The following is a 19,392-nucleotide window of genomic DNA, read 5'->3' as shown; positions in this document are numbered from 1 at the left end:
CAAGGGGGGGGGGGGGGGGGGAGTCGAACGACCCCCCCAAAAAAATTTCTGGAAGTCCATATTTTGTGACCATCATTTCCATTGAACTGTACTTACAAAGTAATAAATCATTATTATTTTTTGTTAAATCTAAGTATATATCATAACAACAAATGAAGTAATATGCACTTTATCGTTATCATAAATGAATAAATCAATAAAACTGAGGAAATAATCTTGAATTTCAGTGCAAACTTTCAACATTATAAGTAAAATTCTGTTAACCAAAGTCAGTACTACCTTGAATAACATCTAACTGGGAAGAAGGGCATAGGCCGCATACCCAATTTTTTCTTCTTAATATAACTAAAATAACATTTTCAAGTATTTCATCTTGTATAGCCTATATTGTATACCAATATACTATACAATAATAGTTATAGAAGAAAAGGTTGTTTTCGGAAAAACGACCCCCCCCCCCATAAAAAACTCTAGGTACAGGCCTGACTTTAAGCTTTTGCTTAGACTTTGCAATAATAGGTCTATGAACAGGTTTTAACTAAATATATCCTTTCCAGAGAGATATATGCTATGTTCAACCCACAAGGTGCTGTGTCTCGCTAGAATCAATGTTTTATAGGTTGCGTGAGGATGACATTACTGAGGCTTTATTTTCAAATATGGCATTCAATATATTCCCTCCCTTTAGCTAAAGTGAAGTGAAGAATCTCCCAACCATTCAGCTCTCTCTTGACCACAAAAGATGTTAGATTTCCCTTAATCATAGGTATAAAAATAGCAAAATGAAAACCTTCTTTCAGCCCAGGAGGCAGGACCCAGAAGGTTTCTCTATCCTAAAGATTTTATAAATCCTTGTCTATTTTGTAAATTGTAAGGATAACAGCTTTTGACAATACTGCTATTCATTTTCACCTAAATTACAATGAAACTGACGATGGTAATAGGCACTTAATGGTTTTCAAATTAGTAGTGTGGATACGATGGTTAATTAAAATACACGTACTGTCATGAAAACATTGAAATTTGTCTCAGAAAATACTGGATAAAGCATTCTAAAACTAAAAAGTGGTTTTCGGAACAATTTTTTTTTCTTTCCAAACTATACCTAGCCTTAGCCTAGTATTCTTTTTAAAGTAGTAGTAGTATCAATTTTTTAAAGTATCTTAAATTTTACTTCTAATTATTAATGTGACAAAAGGCAAATTCTACCTCATATACCGAACATTAAATAGATCATGTTAAAAAATTAGCAAGAAAATATTGGTTAGCCTGTGTTACTGAAGTAGCTATTGCTGTCGTGGGTTAAGCATACTGGGGCACCTAGTAGCTATGCAGAGCAGGGAGACAGACATTGGTCTTTTCACCTAAATTCATTCCCAGGTCAGGTTAGGTCACGGGGCAATACCTAGGCCTGGGCCAATGTCAGTTTAGGAAGGTATATAGGTACCTAGCTAATAGGTCTGACTCGTTCTCACGGTCGAATTTCTCACGCCTGCCTGCCCCTATAACCGTAATCTGCATCGGTACTTATGTCTTTTATAATGTGAGTTATGCTAATGAGATGAGAATACCTAGATAATTAAATACAAGGGAGACAGAGATAGGGGCGACCAGTTCGGTTAATATAGATTAACAGGTAGTAGTCCTACTGCAATTAAAAACCATTCTAACATATATACGACACAGAATCGCGTTAATGAAAGGCGTATATTTAAAAAAATATTGGGGAGATCAGACTTAGGTAAACTCAGTCATGGAGGACAACGAGTCCGGGTCAGCTTAAGTACAGTCTACGGTATATGCTATACTAATGCATTTGAATAATCAAGCACAAATGAAACTCTAACCTGCAATACAGTCTCCTTCCCCATTTTTCACGGTCTCTCCCTCTTTTAAATTCCTCTTGTTGCAACAGAACAATTGAAAAACGCTTCCCGGGCCCAGTGCCGAGAGGACAGTACGTGGTCAAGTTCAAAGTTTTAAGTTCATAAAGGCGCCAGATGAGACGTTCCATCCGACCAATGGGATGCGGGGATGGATGTCACGTGATCAGGGACCCTTGCCACAAACATAACATTTCTCGTCTTTATATTGAGCATTTCATGTCCATAAATTACTTTGAATCTGCAATAATTTAACCTAATGCCCTTCGAAAATAACAATATAAAATTAAAGAAAATTACTATAAACAAATACGAAAAAAACAAGGTTGATCGCATCCGCAAGATGTAAGCCGCGCTTCAACAGTTGAGGATCGCCGGTGCGCATCATTTATTATCCCGCTACAGCTATACAATGAGCCATTAACAGACCCAATAACTTTGTTTTCCCCGAATATTCATGATTACACTTACTGATCAATTCATCTTCATACAACAAACTAGCTTCGGAAAGTTTATCAAGTTCCTAACGTCAACTGACTATAGAAATAACAGCAACGTTTACAAAAAAAAACCATGTGAAATTGCTTCCTCTTCCTACCGCCCAACACAAATGGCATGGAACCCTTATATTTCACAAAGTATGCATATTTCGTAAATATTAGGGTGCCAATCATATTGCTACACATTTACAGTCGAAGTATGCAAAGAATGCGTCTCACGAAAAACCTGTCAACAAGAAAACATGGGTTTAGGTGGGCTACTTACTGTTCCGTTTACAGCAGGCATGATTGCTCACTTAGTTGGGGACTGCTGCTAGTTTCAACTTGAACAAATATATTGAAAATGACACCGGCACGCTAATCTGCTTGATAAATCATGTAGACTATTGCCCTCAAACTTCACTTGGGCCCCATTTGCAATGCACGTAAACGTCTATGATTTCTCTTTAAAAACCCAAACACAAAATAATCGGCACTGAAATATATCACATGTCACTCCACATCGACGACCCGTGAGTCACGGGTGCGTATATGTGGTGAATACCTCCTATATGAATCACATCTACCGAATAATGACGTGAACTGAGACAAAGACATGCAACTTGGCGCAGACCTATCTGAATGCAAGCGTCTTTCTCTAACGCTGCTCACACTGACTTCTCTACCGACTATGCTCTCTCTCTCTTTCTCTCTCTCTCTCTCTCTTTCTCTCCCTCTCTTCTTCTCCCTGACCCTGGCTTCTCACTAGGTACCTCAGCTTCTAAAGGAAGTGTTACAGAAAAATGGTTGTTTTTCTTATTTATAATCGTCAAATGATGGTCACCGTTTATTTACATGACACAATTCGCGACAACAATAGTTGGCTGTCATTGTTTTCGGTTTTCAGATTACTGCTCATTTGATTATGTAATAGAGCTAGTAGCTGACGAACGCTACATATTTGGTTTAAATGGAGCTTTCTGGTAGTATTTGCTTATAGATACGATACAATTTGTAAGTATGCGCTTGAAAAATCTTCCGTGACTCTAGAAATTGCCTTTTACATTCATTCTTCAGTAATGTGAATTTTAGATTGCACTGAAGTCGCCGTTAACATAATAAAACTCAGAAAAGAAAACCTTAAGTGGCAACTTATTTTTGAGGCGGGTGATCCGAATTCAAGCTAGGGTTTGTCCCGGTTATAGAATTTATAGGTACTCTTGTCCCGGTCAGCCACGGGTTCCCGCGGCGGACCAACCTCCCAGTCCCAGGGTTACTGAGAGCAAGGCCTCGACATATAAGTTACTAAAGGGTCCTACGCTTGTGCCCCATTGTAATTAGAGTTCTCGACCACTCCACTAAAAATCTACAGAATCTTCAGAATGCAACAGTTTTGTGATGTTATTGACAGAACAAAACTGGTTATTCACTAGCTCCATTTGTTATCCCTTTAATTCTCATTGAAATTCACGATCATATTTTATTTCACGTTGAAATCAGATTGAATAATTATTCATAACTCAAGTCTCGTATATATCTATATATATATATATATAGATATATGATATTATATATATATAGGGTTAATAAAAATTATTAGATATTTAATAAAGAATGCCCCCACGAGAAACGTTAAAAACATTAACTTACGACAAGATGATATATGAGACATTATACTGAAATGCTTTTGCTTGGAATATGTACTTTATATGCATTTATCTATATGAAAGTAACTTCGTATGTTCGTTACAATGAAAAAGATGTTCCGATTTATTTCCGACTTGGCATATTTTTAAAAAGTAGCACGGAGCAGAAAAACAAGCATTTTAATTTAAAAACAATCTAAGTTTTATCTTATGATTTCCTCTTGTGTTATTGTCTATATAAAAAAAAAAAATCCATTTAGCATAGGTCTCTCTACTTTGGAAATGCATTTGACATTTTCTGCCATGCCTGTATGCTATCGGTTGGCCTGTCATTCTCTCGTTTGTAAGATACTCAACTATTCATTGGAGGTAAGGGTGTCGCTTTGTTCCAGCACTACGTAGAAGCATGGGAAAAGGGAAATCGATACTTTAAAACGAAGTCCTAAAAACATCTATGGGTTGCCGCGACCAGTTGTGTGAACGCGTCGAATCCAGTTTCCAAGTTGCAAAAGCGGAAGTAAAAATATTTCGGTTTATAGTTGCGCAAGGCATAGCTGTAAAGTAAAAGAAAAACTCACGATTTCATTACTTTATGCAATATATACATAGGTACACACACACACACACACATATATATATATATATATACTATATATTATATATATATATATAATATCTATATATATATATATATATATATATATATATATATATATATATATATATATATATATATATATATAATGTGTGTGCGTGCGCGTACTGTGTTCGTTAGCTTCCCTGGCCGTCTAAGGTGTTGAACCAGGCAATAAACACCACAATGGTCACTGATGCATTCACGCTTTACCTGTCGAATTGTGCATAGACTGCTTTGAATATATATAGATAATATATAGATATCTATATATATATATATATATATATATATATATATATATATATATCCTTCAATACTCACACCAAGGACTCATCAGCAATACATCAGTAGCCTACTTGTGATCTAGCCTACAATTTTTAGTTCTTCCTATCCTCCCTCCCCCCTCCCAGAATATACTTCACCGTTTCCAGGTATCTCATCTTTTCGACATTTCGCACTTTACTTTTTATGAGCAACTAATACATATTAAGAGCTTACAAAGCTTTTTATTTTTATCTCTAGAACCTGCAGATCTTTGAGCATGCTACCGTCACCAACTGGTCCACTCTCATCTTATAATCATTCGCTACATTGACCCTCAAATACACAAAAGAGTCAACACCTTCCATTCTTCAGTCCTCCTTTCCGACGTTGATTGTTCCTTCTTCTTCATTGTCATTTATCTTTAAACACTGCACTTGATAGCAAACATTTTCAACTGTGTTCCCTTGTAAAATATTTACTCTCGCAACGTTGAACATAAGTTTTGTGCGGAAAAAGTTGTTTTGCATTTGGATGTAACTGTGCAAGAGCAAATTCAGTTGCTTATTCAACACTTATTGCAAGAAAGTTTACTTTCTATTAATACAAAATAATAAACAATAACACCTTGGCAGTTGCAGAAACTCATGAGAGCAATAACTCTAGATTGGATACACCTAAGAATTTACCTTTATTTCCAAGATTTCTATAATATTTTAAACAATACATAAAAATGTACAATAAGTCAAGTATTAGTTTAGTATCACCTTCTGAAAAAAACGATCTGTTGGAAGATGAATAATGAACTGAACAGGAGGACAACTGTTCACTATCAGTACTAGTGAAGTAAAGTGACAGGTGTTTAGATCATATAACCTTTGTGCTTCGGAATACATCCTATAAGATAAATAAAAGATTTGAATGAATTACATTAGATATTCATATTTTCTAAGAAACAAAATCATATGGTGAAAGAGTTACCCCAAGCCACTGTAGTTTTATCCATCTTTTACTTATGAGAAAATATCCATTTCGAGTAAAGAGCTTTTCCCATCCCAATTTAATATCTTAATCGTTACGTAATTAAATGGTGTGCAGCAAGGCGAGGATCCCCGTAAATTTGCCGAGCGAACTTCCTCGGTAATGGACTAACTATCTTAGGAGATAAATGGAAAAATAGAAATTTATGAACAAATAACGATAATAAAACAATTAATTTAATCTATATCTGCAAACTCGATTCTAAAACTAGCTCTTAAAAGGCGTTTTTGCCATTTTTGTCAGTCAGCTTTATCTTGGTATTCCCTTATTCTATATACTTTGGTATTTTCATCATACCTATTTCAAAGAATACGAAGCACGGCCGCCAAATACAGTATATCTCTCCCCATTGGCTCTGTTGCAGTAAGCTTAGATTAAATATATAATCTCAATATCTTGCGCGTCATCTTTCAACTTGTAACCTTATAGTCAACATTGGTGGATTTCACACTGTTTGTTTGAGGGTTAGGAGGGGGGGGGGGATGAAAAATATGTGGTTTAACCTGATTGCACCAAGGTTCTTCCATTAACTAAAAGTCCTGTGGAAAGGCGACCCCTTTCGATTTTCTTGCAATACTGCTACTAATACTACTACTACTATTGCTGCTGCTACTCAAAATATGCACACATTAAAGAGGAACAAGCCATTCTATTGTTAAATAAAGCTTTTGCTGAGAATAATGCTTACACGTGAGAACAAAATAAACACACCCCAGGTAGCCAAAGCAAATGGAAGTTGAAAATAGCAAATCAGCAAAGGAACAGACTTACACAAGTTGCAGCAGTTCAATATTAGTCTGGGCGAGGCGGTTTCTTCCAAGAATGTTCTTCATAATAGTTCTTCGTTTGTATCTGTACCGTCGTTGCCAGAAATAAGCTGAAGGTAGGTCTTAATTCTGCCTAGGCAACCGTTTTCAATATTAAAATGATTCAAAATTTACAAGTATATTAGCGAAGCCCAATGGGCTTCCTATTCTGTTACTTTTTAGCATTGACATTTCTGAGTATATTTTATAATAATACTGAAAGGTATCGTTTTGTCGCTGGTAAATTTAGGGCGTCTTTTCTCTTACTCTTTATCTTAAAAGCATATCTGCTATACCTCAAACATAGTACGCGATACACACACACATACATACACACACACACTACACACACACACACACCACACACACATATATATATATATATATATATATATATATATATATATATATATATATATATATTCCTCTACGCTCATCGTATCATAAAACACATGCGCCAACCTGGTATTTTCCATTTTTGTCTGATTTCCAATCGCTTCAAAGCCCTTCCTCTTTTAACCGATACTAACCTTTCCGTTGCACATTCATTGCAACTCATGGCATTCCATGACCAGACTGCATCTATATTAGTAAAGAGTGTTATATTGTTTAGTAAGTATTATAGTATTGACCTAAGAAGTGCCATTGGCTTGAGATAATATAATGCACTCGTCCCGTGGTAGGAGAGCTCTAAACAGAAACCTTGTTCCGTTTGGGAATCAGGTTTGGTGTGAGTGCGTTATATGTAACCGTGGCTGTTCAGTATAATTTCTCAATGGATGTTGTAATGTGAAAAGTCAAAGAGGACAGCAGACGAGAGTGCACTATTATGGATAAGAGAATGGGTTTATGCATAGAGTCAACAAGGCTGAAGTTAAACTATCTGTTTCATAATTTAGTTTAATAGTTGTAATATCAGAATAATGTACGCCTTCTGCTAGCATCTTTTTAAGGGCGAGAGAATATACGCAATTGACTAGTACAAGTATTTAAGGTCATAAGATACTGAGTAATAGTAAAAAGAGAGAATAAGCAAGCCATTAAAGAAGCTGAGGCAATGAAGGTGCAGGAAGTGTCCAAAAGATAGTGGAAACTTCAGTGTCAACGCAAGCTAAGGTTCGATTGTGGGTTTCACATGAGGGTACTGAATATTGGGAGCTGTAGACATGAATTGTTTTCAAAGCAGATACTGTATATGAAGGAATAGAGTGAGAAATGTGGATATCTATGGCCATAGTAAAAACGGTTATCGTGAGTGGAAGAATGCATCAGTGTATTGAGAAAGTTTATTTGTATGACAAGAATGGAGAAAGGTAGGCAGGGTTAAAGTCTACATCTCAGGAGTGTCAGGAGAAAGGAAACGGGGAAAATATAGAAACTCCAGGATAAATGGTGTGCAAGAGGCACTGGGAATGTGGGGCCTCATCATGATATAGATAGAGAAACCTCAGCATCCAGGAAGCGAGAAAGCGCTTGCATTATAGAAGTGAACGGCCATAGTATATTATGTGTGTGTGTGCGTGCGCGCGTGTGCGCTTGCGCGCGAGCTTTTTTTTTTCTAATGACCTTGACGCTAAGGTCTATTGGCCACTATGAATTTTCATTACCAGGTGTAAAGGGTTCCTTCGTCTTGTACAGGCTAAGCCTTCATTCGCCTGTCTTTACTTGCGAAATGAAAACCTTAAATATGTATATATATCATATATATATATATATATATATATATATATAATATATATATTATATATATATATAGATATTATATATATATATATATATATATATATATATATATAATATGGTTTCTTTTAATGTTCAATCAAATCCCTTGTAAGCAGGTATATGCTACACAGATAACCAACCAGGAATGCTTGCCTTTTTGCTTAATTCAAGTTTCATGAGTTATAACATGACGCCTACGCTTTTAGGCAATGTACTCGAGTCCATACATATTCGAGATAAATATAAGAAAGTAAATTATTTTGGAGAGTGTCTTGTCTCCATAACTTGATCTCGGCCCACAAAGCAGCCTATATAGTAGTGTTGGAAAGTCTCACAGCGGTAACCATCCAGCCATTCGTAACGCCTGAGTAACGTTCTTCCTCTCCTAAGCGCCTCTCGTCGTCCCTCCCTCCTCACATTGTCCCCACGAAAAAGTTGGCAGCTGCCTGGGCTGCTGCTCTCTATCCTGTCCCGGGCTAGCCAGTTCCCCAAAAGTGCCCCATACTCCGAGCGCGTTTGCTGTGTGTACTCAACATTCTCCTCAGCATTTTCTCACAGAGTTGCTCTGAGCTCGGCTCTCACTGACTGAGCCTTCGCGCCACGTTAAACCGGGACGGTAACCTTTGCTCACCAGCCCTATAAACTTCCCTTTCACCCTGTCTTCCCAAGCATCTTCGCTCGGCTCGGTCGTCGGTCCTTGCCGCCTCCTCCTAACCACCCACCAACTAACATTTTTTGATCTGAATCTCTCACAATTCAAGTACGAGGAGAGCAGTTCTTGTGTGCTGCTACGGCTGATGAATACTATTTATGGGAAAGGTCACTCTAGATACACAATTTTCCTAGATTTTTTAACTCTTGTTTACTTGGAATGTGTTACGTACATCCGCTCTACTCCATAGTCACTTGTCCCGCGCAATATTCTTTGGATATTGGTCCGTGGGCATAATTCTTTTGAATATCAAGCCCATATCAAATCAGTGAAACAGCCATATATTATTTCTAATTTGCATTCCATTCATAATTTAGTAATAGTTCGTTCACTGACCCAGAAACCTAAAACTTTTACCATATTTACTCGTATATTTTTTAACAACTACATACATTGGAAAACAAGCAAACAAATAAATAACTAAATAATCGAAACTGACTCCAGCTGGCTTTGCCTCAGAAAGTGAACTGCGGCAGTGTAACAAGACAAACATAAGAAGGGAACTAAACGGTACAAAATCTCCAGAACTTACAGAGTTATTTATTAAGAAATAAAACTATTGCTTTACAGAATTTAGACGTAACTCGAAGAAATATGCACCCAAAGGCTTTCCAGCCTTTCCGACACTCTTTCATTAAATATATATATATTATATATAATATATAATATATATATCTATATATATATATATATGATATATATATATATAATATTGTGACGAAGTGGCCTAGAGTATCTGGGTCTGGACACCATTAATACTTGGCGCACGAAGTAGCCAAAGAACTGTGTCTGGATACCATTAATATTTGTTAACCCAAATTGCCAAGTATCTGGTTATTTCACTTACCATTTGTACTTGTTAACACAAGAGGCCCCTTTATTCCTGGGTCTGGGACACCCTTTGTACTTAGGGCACAGTTTGTTCAAGTACCTGGTTATTACTTACCTCACTACAGCCAGACACCTGACCCTTCATCACAAATACTAAACGACTGAATACTCTAAAGGTAATAGTGATCCCTTATAGAACTGAACAGTCAAGAAAACAATCAGTCTAAGTTCATTAAAATGGATGTGAGGTAATCTTAATTAAAGGGCATCACTCCTTCACTAATTTCAAATCAAAGTATTTCCCTGATTCTAATTCATTTGAGGGAAACGGCACAATTACCACTCTATATTTCTACCTAGACAAAAAAATAAAATATAATACTGGTGGTTAAATGAAATGCTCATATAAATTTTAAATACAAAAATTTATTTCTAAATTCAAAATTTATAAGTGAAATTCACAATCTCAGGGAAATTGTTATTACTTGAAAACAAAAGTTTAATTAATTCTTGAATTAATTATTAAGCAAAATTAAATCAAAGTTTATCAAGAAAATTAATTAAATTAAATCATAAAGCAATAATTAAATTTGAAATTAAATTTAATTAAATACAAATTAATTTGCAACTGTTAGATTCAAACAATTACACAATAGAATATTACTCAAACTAATTAAACAAAATAAAGATAATGCAAAAAAACATAATGCATAGTATGAAAACAATTAAAGCATTGACAGTACAAACATTAAGCATATAAAAATGGATATGTCAAAAGAACAAAGCAAAAGAAAAATGTATTGAAAATGATAATTTTATCTAATGGTAAAATAAAACCTCAAAGTGCACTTCAAAACATTTGAAAAATACCTGTATACGCAGCTGCAGCTTCTCACTCAAGAGAAAGGTCTGTTACACACTTTTACACTTTTGTAGGCGCCTTCACAAAACTATTAGAAATAATAATATGTTCAGATTCCACAAACAACACATATTTTACTAAGAATTATATGAGTGACCTTCTCAAATACAAATGTAAGTTACATTATTACGTTAATGAAACACTCGCGAACGAGCGAGCGCGAGAGAGAGAGAGAGAGAGAGAGAGAGTCAAAGTCAAAGTCAAAGTCAAAAACCTTTATTCCCAGAGAGAGAGAGAGATCCTGTCCCTCACGCCAGCGGCTAGGTCTCGAGATCGAATGAATAGTTCTCTATCTCCATATGCGTATCGCCATATGGGCAGTTAGCAAGACGAAAACATATTACGTCATCTCTATAGGGATATCAAGTATGGGGCCTCTTTTGCTATGTTCGCATATTTCTATGAACAAGGGCCCCTTGTTTAGTTACAAGCCAGATTGGAACCATAAAAAAATTAGCTTAGGTAAGGCATTCTCAAGATGTGAAAAACAACCATCTTCTGTTACTCTTTCTCTCTGTCTTACATACGTTTTTCCTCTCTCCGCCTTATGTATGTTTAAAAATGAAAAGTTACACTACTTAACATGTGTTATCTTTAAATGTGGGAATCTGAACACAAAAACATACATTTCATAACATGATACACAGGTTCTGAGGTGAATTAATCATATTACCAAAATTATAATTGCATTACAAAACTTACATTATAAGATTCCTCCCCCCAGAAGATTAGTTATTCCAGGGTTGAATCCAATGATTCACAACGGGATAAATAATCGGCAACTACATCGTTCTTACCAGATATGTGCTCAACCTTCAAATTATACTGATGCAAGCACAAAGACCACCTGGTCAGTCTTTGATTATGGCTTTTTTATCCGCTGTATGAATGACAGGGGATTGGGATCAGACAACACTAAAACTTCTTCATTCCTAGGTCTGTTCACATACACTTCAAACTTTTTCAATGCTGTGATTAAGGCTAGAGTTTCCTTTTCAATAGTTGCATAGTTTTTCTTATGCTTTTTCAGTTTCGAAGACAGGAAACACACAGGGTGTAGAAGGTTATTCTCATCTTCTTGAAGTAGAACAGCTCCAATTCCATAATCAGAGGCATCAACTTGTATCACAAATTTCTTATTAAAGTCTGGAGCTTGAAGCACTGGTCTTGAAGTTAAAATGGCTTTTACCCTCTCAAAGGATTCTTGACATTCTGGAGTCCAAACAAACTTAGCTTTGGGACTAGTTAAGTCTGTCAAGGGAGCTACTACGGCTGAGAAATTTGGACAGAAACGAGGATAGAATCCAGCCATGCCCAAAAATCTTTGTAGCTGCTTCCTGGTAGTAGGGGGAGTAGCCTTACGGATACCTTCTACATCAGCATTCACCAGAGCAAGAAGGCCTTTCCCAACTTCAAACCCACGGTACTGAACAGTCTCCTTCCCAAACTCACTCTTCTCTAGGTTGACTGTTAGTCCTGCCTCTTGTAGTTTTTTTAAAACTTTCTTCAGGATCTGCAGATGTTCTTCCCACGTTGTAGAGTAAATGACTATGTCATCAAGGTATACACCTACTCCTTCTATAGATCCTAGCAGTTGATCCATCACTCGTTGAAATGTGGCTGGTGCATTCATCAGACCAAATGGCAATACAGTATACTGATACAATCCAAAAGGAGTAATAAAAGCTGACAGCAACTTCACATTTTCATCTAAGGGTATTATCAAGTAACTGATCTATAAGAGGCAAGGGATAATTGTCAGCCATACTTATGGAATTCAGTTTCCTATAATCAGTACACATCCTAAAGGAGCCATCAGGTTTCTTCACTAACACACATGGAGAACTGAAGTGACTTGAACTGGGTTCTGCTAATCCAGCAGCAAATACTCAACTTCTTTCTTCAGAACACTTTGTCAGCATACTTTTCAATGTCTGGTGTAACCTTTCCAAGGCACCTTGAGTTTCTGGATGATAAGCAGTTAATAACTGTTGTTTCACCCCTAATAAGTTCATCACATCCTGGAATAACTTGGAAGTAAAGTTTGTTCCTCTATCACTTTGTACAATTTCTGGTATACCAAACTTTGAGAAAAACTCCACTAGTTTCTCAGCAACTATCTTGGCAGATATGTTTCTAACAGGGATCGCCTCAGGATATCTGGTAACAGGACACATTAATGTCAACAGATATTCATTTCCTTTCTTCGTCTTCGGAAGTGGTCCAACCATATCTATAATCACCTTGTTAAAGGGTTCTCCTCTAACTTCTATAGGTTGTAGGGGGGTTTTCTGAATGGTTTCATTAGGTTTTCCAGCTATCTGGCAGGTATGACACTCTCGACAGAACCTGCTAACATCTTTATGAAGTACAGGTCAGAAAAAATATCTCATGATCTTCTCCACAGTCTTCCTGATTCCCATATGTCCAGATTCATGAGCTACTGCCACCACTTGCTTTCTCAATGGACATGGAATCAAAATCTGATGATATTCGCCCCATTCAGCATTTCAGGGTATATCTGAAGGTCTATACTTCCTCATCAGCAAACCTTCCTTCAGATAATAACAGGTAGGAGTTTGTTGCATCTCTTCCTGATCAACAACTCTGAAGAATAAATCAGCTAACAATGCATCCCTCTTCTGCAAGTCCATTAGCTTTTCTCTCATCACCTGTCCAACTTCAAGGGTTGAACTATCAATATCTGCTACCTCAGCTACTGTAGTTTCACTACTATCTTCAGGAACACTTTGACTACTCGGTGTCTCTTCAGGAACAACAGATTCTTCATTTTCTTGGGAAATCCTTTCTTGGTCAGCTCCATGGGAGGCATCACTCCCCTGGAACAATTGTTCTAAGTTCAAAGATCCTTCACTTGATCCATCTTGGGCGTGCAAATCCTCAGTTTCTTCACCAACAGTCGTAATTCTCCTCATACTTCTGGTAGTTACACAACTAGGAAACAGGTGAGGGTTATTCTTCTCCAACTCTACCGTAGGACTAATCCTCAACGGTTTGTTTGTCACTTCAGGACAAGGAATAAATGGAACACCACCAACTTCATTTTCCAACAGAACATGTACACCTTCCACAGCCAGTGAGTCCTTCACAGCAAAATCAACACTCTCTGTCACCAATTCACAGGACAGGTGTAAGAAGCATATAGGAGTTACTTCCTCTCCTCCTATACCCTTCAAAATAACTGAATCTCCAGTGAGATTCTTCTCCAACATTGGGTGAGCACCACGTAACACCACACTATGGTTGCTCCTTGTATCACGTAAAATCTTGACTGGTACCTGCATACTTTCTTCTTGAGTTGCCAGTGTACCCTCATATATATATGTCTTAAAGGCCTCCAAACTGCTCAGCCACTCACTGCTTGAAGTTATATTTCCACTGATTGCTAAACACTCAGCTTGTTTAGTTTCAGTCCTCCCTGTAGTCGGATTCTTCCCCACATTGTTCTTAACAGTCTGTTTGACATGGTCACCTCTTACTATTTGACCAACAGGTTTGGACTGCTGATAATTCCAATAACACTCCTGACTGAAGTGTCCTGCTCTTCCACACTGAAAGCAGACAACATTAGGCTTTTGCAATTGTCTTGCAAAATTAGATGAGGATTTCACATTAGCTTGCTGAGGAGTATTATTACTTGTAGGTTTCCCATTTATAAAATTGGTCCTGAAACCTGGATGAGACTTAAAACCTGGGCATGGTTGATTCGGGTACTTGACATTATAATTGCACCTGCTACTAATTATATTGTAGTCTTCACCCAGTGTAGCCGCTTTGTCAAGTTTTTTAACCTCTCTCTCTCTCTCAAATAGATTCTTATATGCTTAGGAATACCTTTAAAATATTGCTCTAAAGCAACTAACTCTTCTAACTCTTCAAAAGTTGTAACTTTAGCTGCCTCCAACCATCTTTTAAAACAACTTCTCGCTTTATAAGCGTAATCCAAGAAAGTTACTTTTTCATCCTTTCTTAAGTTCCTGAATCTTTCATTGTAGTACTCTGGGGTCAACTGGTATACTTGTGGCACATTATGTTTGAGCACCTTGTAGTCTTTACACTGATCAGCTGTTAAGGCTAAGTAAGCGCTTCTCCCTTTACCAATCAAGACACTTTGTAGCAAAACTGACCATTTATCTTCTGGCCATCCCATACCTGAAGCCACTTTCTCAAAGTGATCAAAGAACTCATCTGGAGCCTCTTCAGTAAACTTAGGGATTAACTTCCGCACTCTTACTACATCAAATGCAGGGTCTTGAATACCATGGTTAGGGTTAGACGGTGTTACAGGTAATGTGGATCTAGCTCTTATCAATTCCATCTCCCTTTCATGTCTTGTAATTTTTCTTTCCTCTTTTATCCTTTGCCTTTCATCTTCTGCTGTGTTTTCTTCTTCTCTTTCTCTTCTTTCTTGTTTTTCCCTGTCTACTCTCTCTCTCTTTCAGCCTGCATTTTTAGCTTAATCAAACTTTCTTCTGCTTCTATGCATCTGAGTTCTAACTCTACATCACTTTTCTCTTTCTTTTCTACTTGCTTATTTATAAGATCAGCCTGTGCTACATTCAACAACTCTTGAGCCAGTTCTAACTCATCATCATCAGTTATTCTACCAGAGTCTATCAATGCTTGCATGGCAATGCATTTGATTTCTGCTTTTATCATGCTACTAGACACATGACCACCACATGCTATTGCTAAAGCACTCCACTGTGCCTTAGTCAGAGTAGTTTCAGACAACACTTGGATGGAAGGGGCTGCTAAAAATTCCTGAGTATCGAATGGAGCCATTTTTCTCAAATACAATCCTTACAATAAAATGCAAAAACAAATATATGGTCACTCTTCTAACAAAATATATTCCTAACACCACCAATATAAGCTAGAGTGATAATGTGACTTGTTTTCCTCCCTGGTCTTTGGGGATCATTTGATACTTGGTACACAAAGTGCCAAATATCCCGGGTCTCTGGGCACCATTAATACTTGTGACGAAGTGGCCTAGAGTATCTGGGTCTGGACACCATTAATACTTGGTGCACGAAGTAGCCAAAGAACTGTGTCTGGACACCATTAATATTTGTTAACCCAAATTGCCAAGTATCTGGTTATTTCACTTACCATTTGTACTTGTTAACACAAGAGGCCCTTTTATTCCTGGGTCTGGGACACCCTTTGTACTTAGGGCACAGTTTGTTCAAGTACCTGGTTATTACTTACCTCACTACAGCCAGACACCTGACCCTTCATCACAAATACTAAACGACTGAATACTCTAAAGGTAATAGTGATCCCTTATAGAACTGAACAGTCAAGAAAACAATCAGTCTAAGTTCATTAAAATGGATGTGAGGTAATCTTAATTAAAGGGCATCACTCCTTCACTAATTTCAAATCAAAGTATTTCCCTGATTCTAATTCATTTGAGGGAAACGGCACAATTACAACTCTATATTTCTACCTAGACAAAAAAATAAAATATAATACTGGTGGTTAAATGAAATGCTCATATAAATTTTAAATACAAAAATTTATTTCTAAATTCAAAATTTATAAGTGAAATTCACAATCTCAGGGAAATTGTTATTACTTGAAAACAAAAGTTTAATTAATTCTTGAATTAATTATTAAGCAAAATTAAATCAAAGTTTATCAAGAAAATTAATTAAATTAAATCATAAAGCAATAATTAAATTTGAAATTAAATTTAATTAAATACAAATTAATTTGCAACTGTTAGATTCAAACAATTACACAATAGGATATTATTCAAACTAATTAAACAAAATAAAGATAATGCAAAAAAACATAATGCATAGTATGAAAACAATTAAAGCATTGACAGTACAAACATTAAGCATATAAAAATGGATATGTCAAAAGAACAAAGCAAAATAAAAAAGTATTGAAAATGATAACTTTATCCAATGGTAAAATAAAACCTCGAAGTGCACTTCAAAACATTTGAAAAATACTTGTATACGCAGCTGCAGCTTCTCACTCAAGAGAACGGCCTGTTACACACTTTTACACTTTCGCGGGCGCCTTCACAAAACTATTAGAAATAATAATATGTTCAGATTCCACAAACAACACATATTTTACTAAGAATTATATGAGTGACCTTCTCAAATACAAATGTAAGTTACATTATTACGTTAATGAAACACTCGCGAACGAGCGAGCGTGAGAGAGAGAACTTAGAGAGAGAGATCCTGTCCCTCACGCCAGTGGCTAGGTCTGGAGATCGAATGAATAGTTCTCTATCTCCATATGCGTATCGGCATATGGGCAGTTAGCAAGACGAAAACATATTACGTCATCTCTATAGGGATAGCGAGCATGGGGCCTCTTTTGCTATGTTCGCATATTTCTATGAACAAGGGCGCCTTGTTTAGTTACAGGCCAGATTGGAACTATAAAAAAATCAGCTTAGGTAAGGTATTCTCAAGATGTGAAAAACAACCCTCTTCTGTTACTCTTTCTCTCTGTCTTACGTATGTATTTCCTCTCTCCGCCTTATGTATGTTTAAAAATGAAAAGTTACACTACTTAACATGTGTTATCTTTAAATGTGGGAATCTGAACACAAAAACATACATTTCATAACATGATACACAGGTTCTGAGGTGAATTAATCATATTGCCAAAATTATAATTGCATTACAAAACTTACATTATAAGAATATATATATATATATATTATATATATATATATATATATATATATATATACTTTATGTAAATGTTTTCTATCTTGCTATTTAACTTTATTTCAGTAATATTGAACGTGTGCAGAGTCGTTGTACCATTACCTTATACATTAAGCCGTTAATTTGCGTAATTATTGTTGTTATATAAATGAATGCATTTTGCTACTTCAGTCTGCACTTCCGCAGTTAGATATCGAGACGAACTAACCTGTTTTTGTTAAATATTTTGGTTCCAATATGATTTTCATGTTATTGATTTTTTTCTCCTTTTCTGCCGTGGTCTCTAAGGATTATTTTCAATTTTCTTATTACCGCAATCTTCCTGTGAAACCACAATATTGATCTTGGGACTTTGACCCTGAATAACTCCAGTCTTGTAGCCTAAATCGATCTCCAAAGTTAGCAGTACATTTGAGCTTGATGGGAAAACAAAAAGAAAAAATAAATTCCCCAAGAATGAAAATTTGCACCGTCCACAGCACAAAAAAAATCAGGGAAGAATTGCTATTATTTTATTGTGATTATATATATTTTAAGTAATTTCTTGTGTACTTGAAATAGATAATTCTCATTTGAAGACATCAGAACGGTTGAAAGCAATTCTATTAAACTTGGGTAGATTTTATTTTAAAAATCGAGTTATCAGCATCAAGCCTCTGACATTAAGTTACTGTTGGCGATAGTTTTTAATACTCCTCTGCAGTAAGAACTGATATACGATGATCCTGTATAAGCACTTAGCTATGGGTAGTCAAAGCTAATCTAGAGATCCTAGCATAAAGTTTGAAATAACGAAAATGTGTTTTATATTTTTCAAAATAAATTAAGCTTTTGAGAGGGCTTTGGGACCTAGCCACTATCCTTGCCACTTTCAATGACAGATAATGAGAACTACAAAGGATTTCAAAGGCTCTGACTTCCTCATTGTTAAGAAGTGGAGATTTTCTTTATTTTAATACTGAAACATCATGAAAAGTAAAAATAATTGCAGTCGGTCATTAAGCATTATCAGAGTAAGACAGCTACAGGAAAAGAGGCTTGAGGGAAATCAGGAGCCCTAGTGTGCATTTATAGACCTAGAGAAGCATATGATAGAATCCCAGAGAAGTGATGTTTTGGTGTTTGAGGAAGAAGAAAGTCCCAGAAAAGTTGGTTAGTTTGGTCGAGATGATATATCAAAGAACGAGCACAAAAGTAATAATAGCAGCTGGGAAACCGAAAACTTTGAAATTAGTGTTGAATTACACCAGTGGTCAGCATTAAGCACATTTTTCTTTGTGCTGGTCATGGAGGTGTTAAGTGAAGAGCTCAGAAATGAAGAGCTGTGGGAGTTGTTGTATACTGATGATCTGGTGATTGCTACTGAAAATGAGGAAGACCTACAGAGAAAGGTTGGAGAGTGGCAGGAGTCTTTAGAGAGGGGTGGCTTAAAGGTGCATGTGAATAAAACAGTGGTTTTGGTGAGCAGTAGGGAGGATAGAGACAGAATAGTAATACAAGAAAGAAGAGGCTCGATTATAAAATGGATAGAAAAGTTTAAATACTTAGGATCTACTTTAAGCCAAGAGGAAGGATGTGAGGCTGAAGTTGACAGTAGGATAAAAGCTGCATGGGGGAAGTGGAGAGAGGTACCTGGAGTCGTATGTGATAAGACAATGCCAATCAAGCTAAAAGTCATGATATATAACATAGTGATAAGACCAGTGTTAATATATGGATCGGAA

General features: G+C 36.4%; 1 protein-coding gene across 4 annotated transcripts in view; it reads right to left on the bottom strand.

Moving 5' to 3' along the window:
* The window catches only part of LOC135207288 (DNA topoisomerase 2-alpha-like), a 190,279-nt gene extending 187,197 nt beyond the window's left edge, over nt 1-3,082 (bottom strand). For 3 of the 4 annotated variants that reach the window (XR_010312949.1, XM_064238960.1, XM_064238979.1), the window contains exon 1: nt 1,848-2,002. Coding sequence is in view for 3 of the 4 variants with exons in the window: in XM_064238960.1 (XP_064095030.1) it covers nt 1,848-1,871 (24 nt within the window). In the remaining variant the exon portion in view is untranslated. Of the gene's footprint in view, nt 1-1,847; nt 2,003-2,648 lie in introns of those variants that run through there. The other variant, XM_064238969.1, reaches the window with a different exon arrangement.
* Nucleotides 3,083-19,392: the final 16,310 nt, after the last annotated feature.

Source organism: Macrobrachium nipponense, chromosome 11 (genome assembly GCF_015104395.2).
Source record: "Macrobrachium nipponense isolate FS-2020 chromosome 11, ASM1510439v2, whole genome shotgun sequence".
NCBI classification, from domain to species: Eukaryota; Metazoa; Arthropoda; class Malacostraca; order Decapoda; family Palaemonidae; genus Macrobrachium; species Macrobrachium nipponense.
This window is presented reverse-complemented; position numbering and strand designations above follow the sequence as displayed.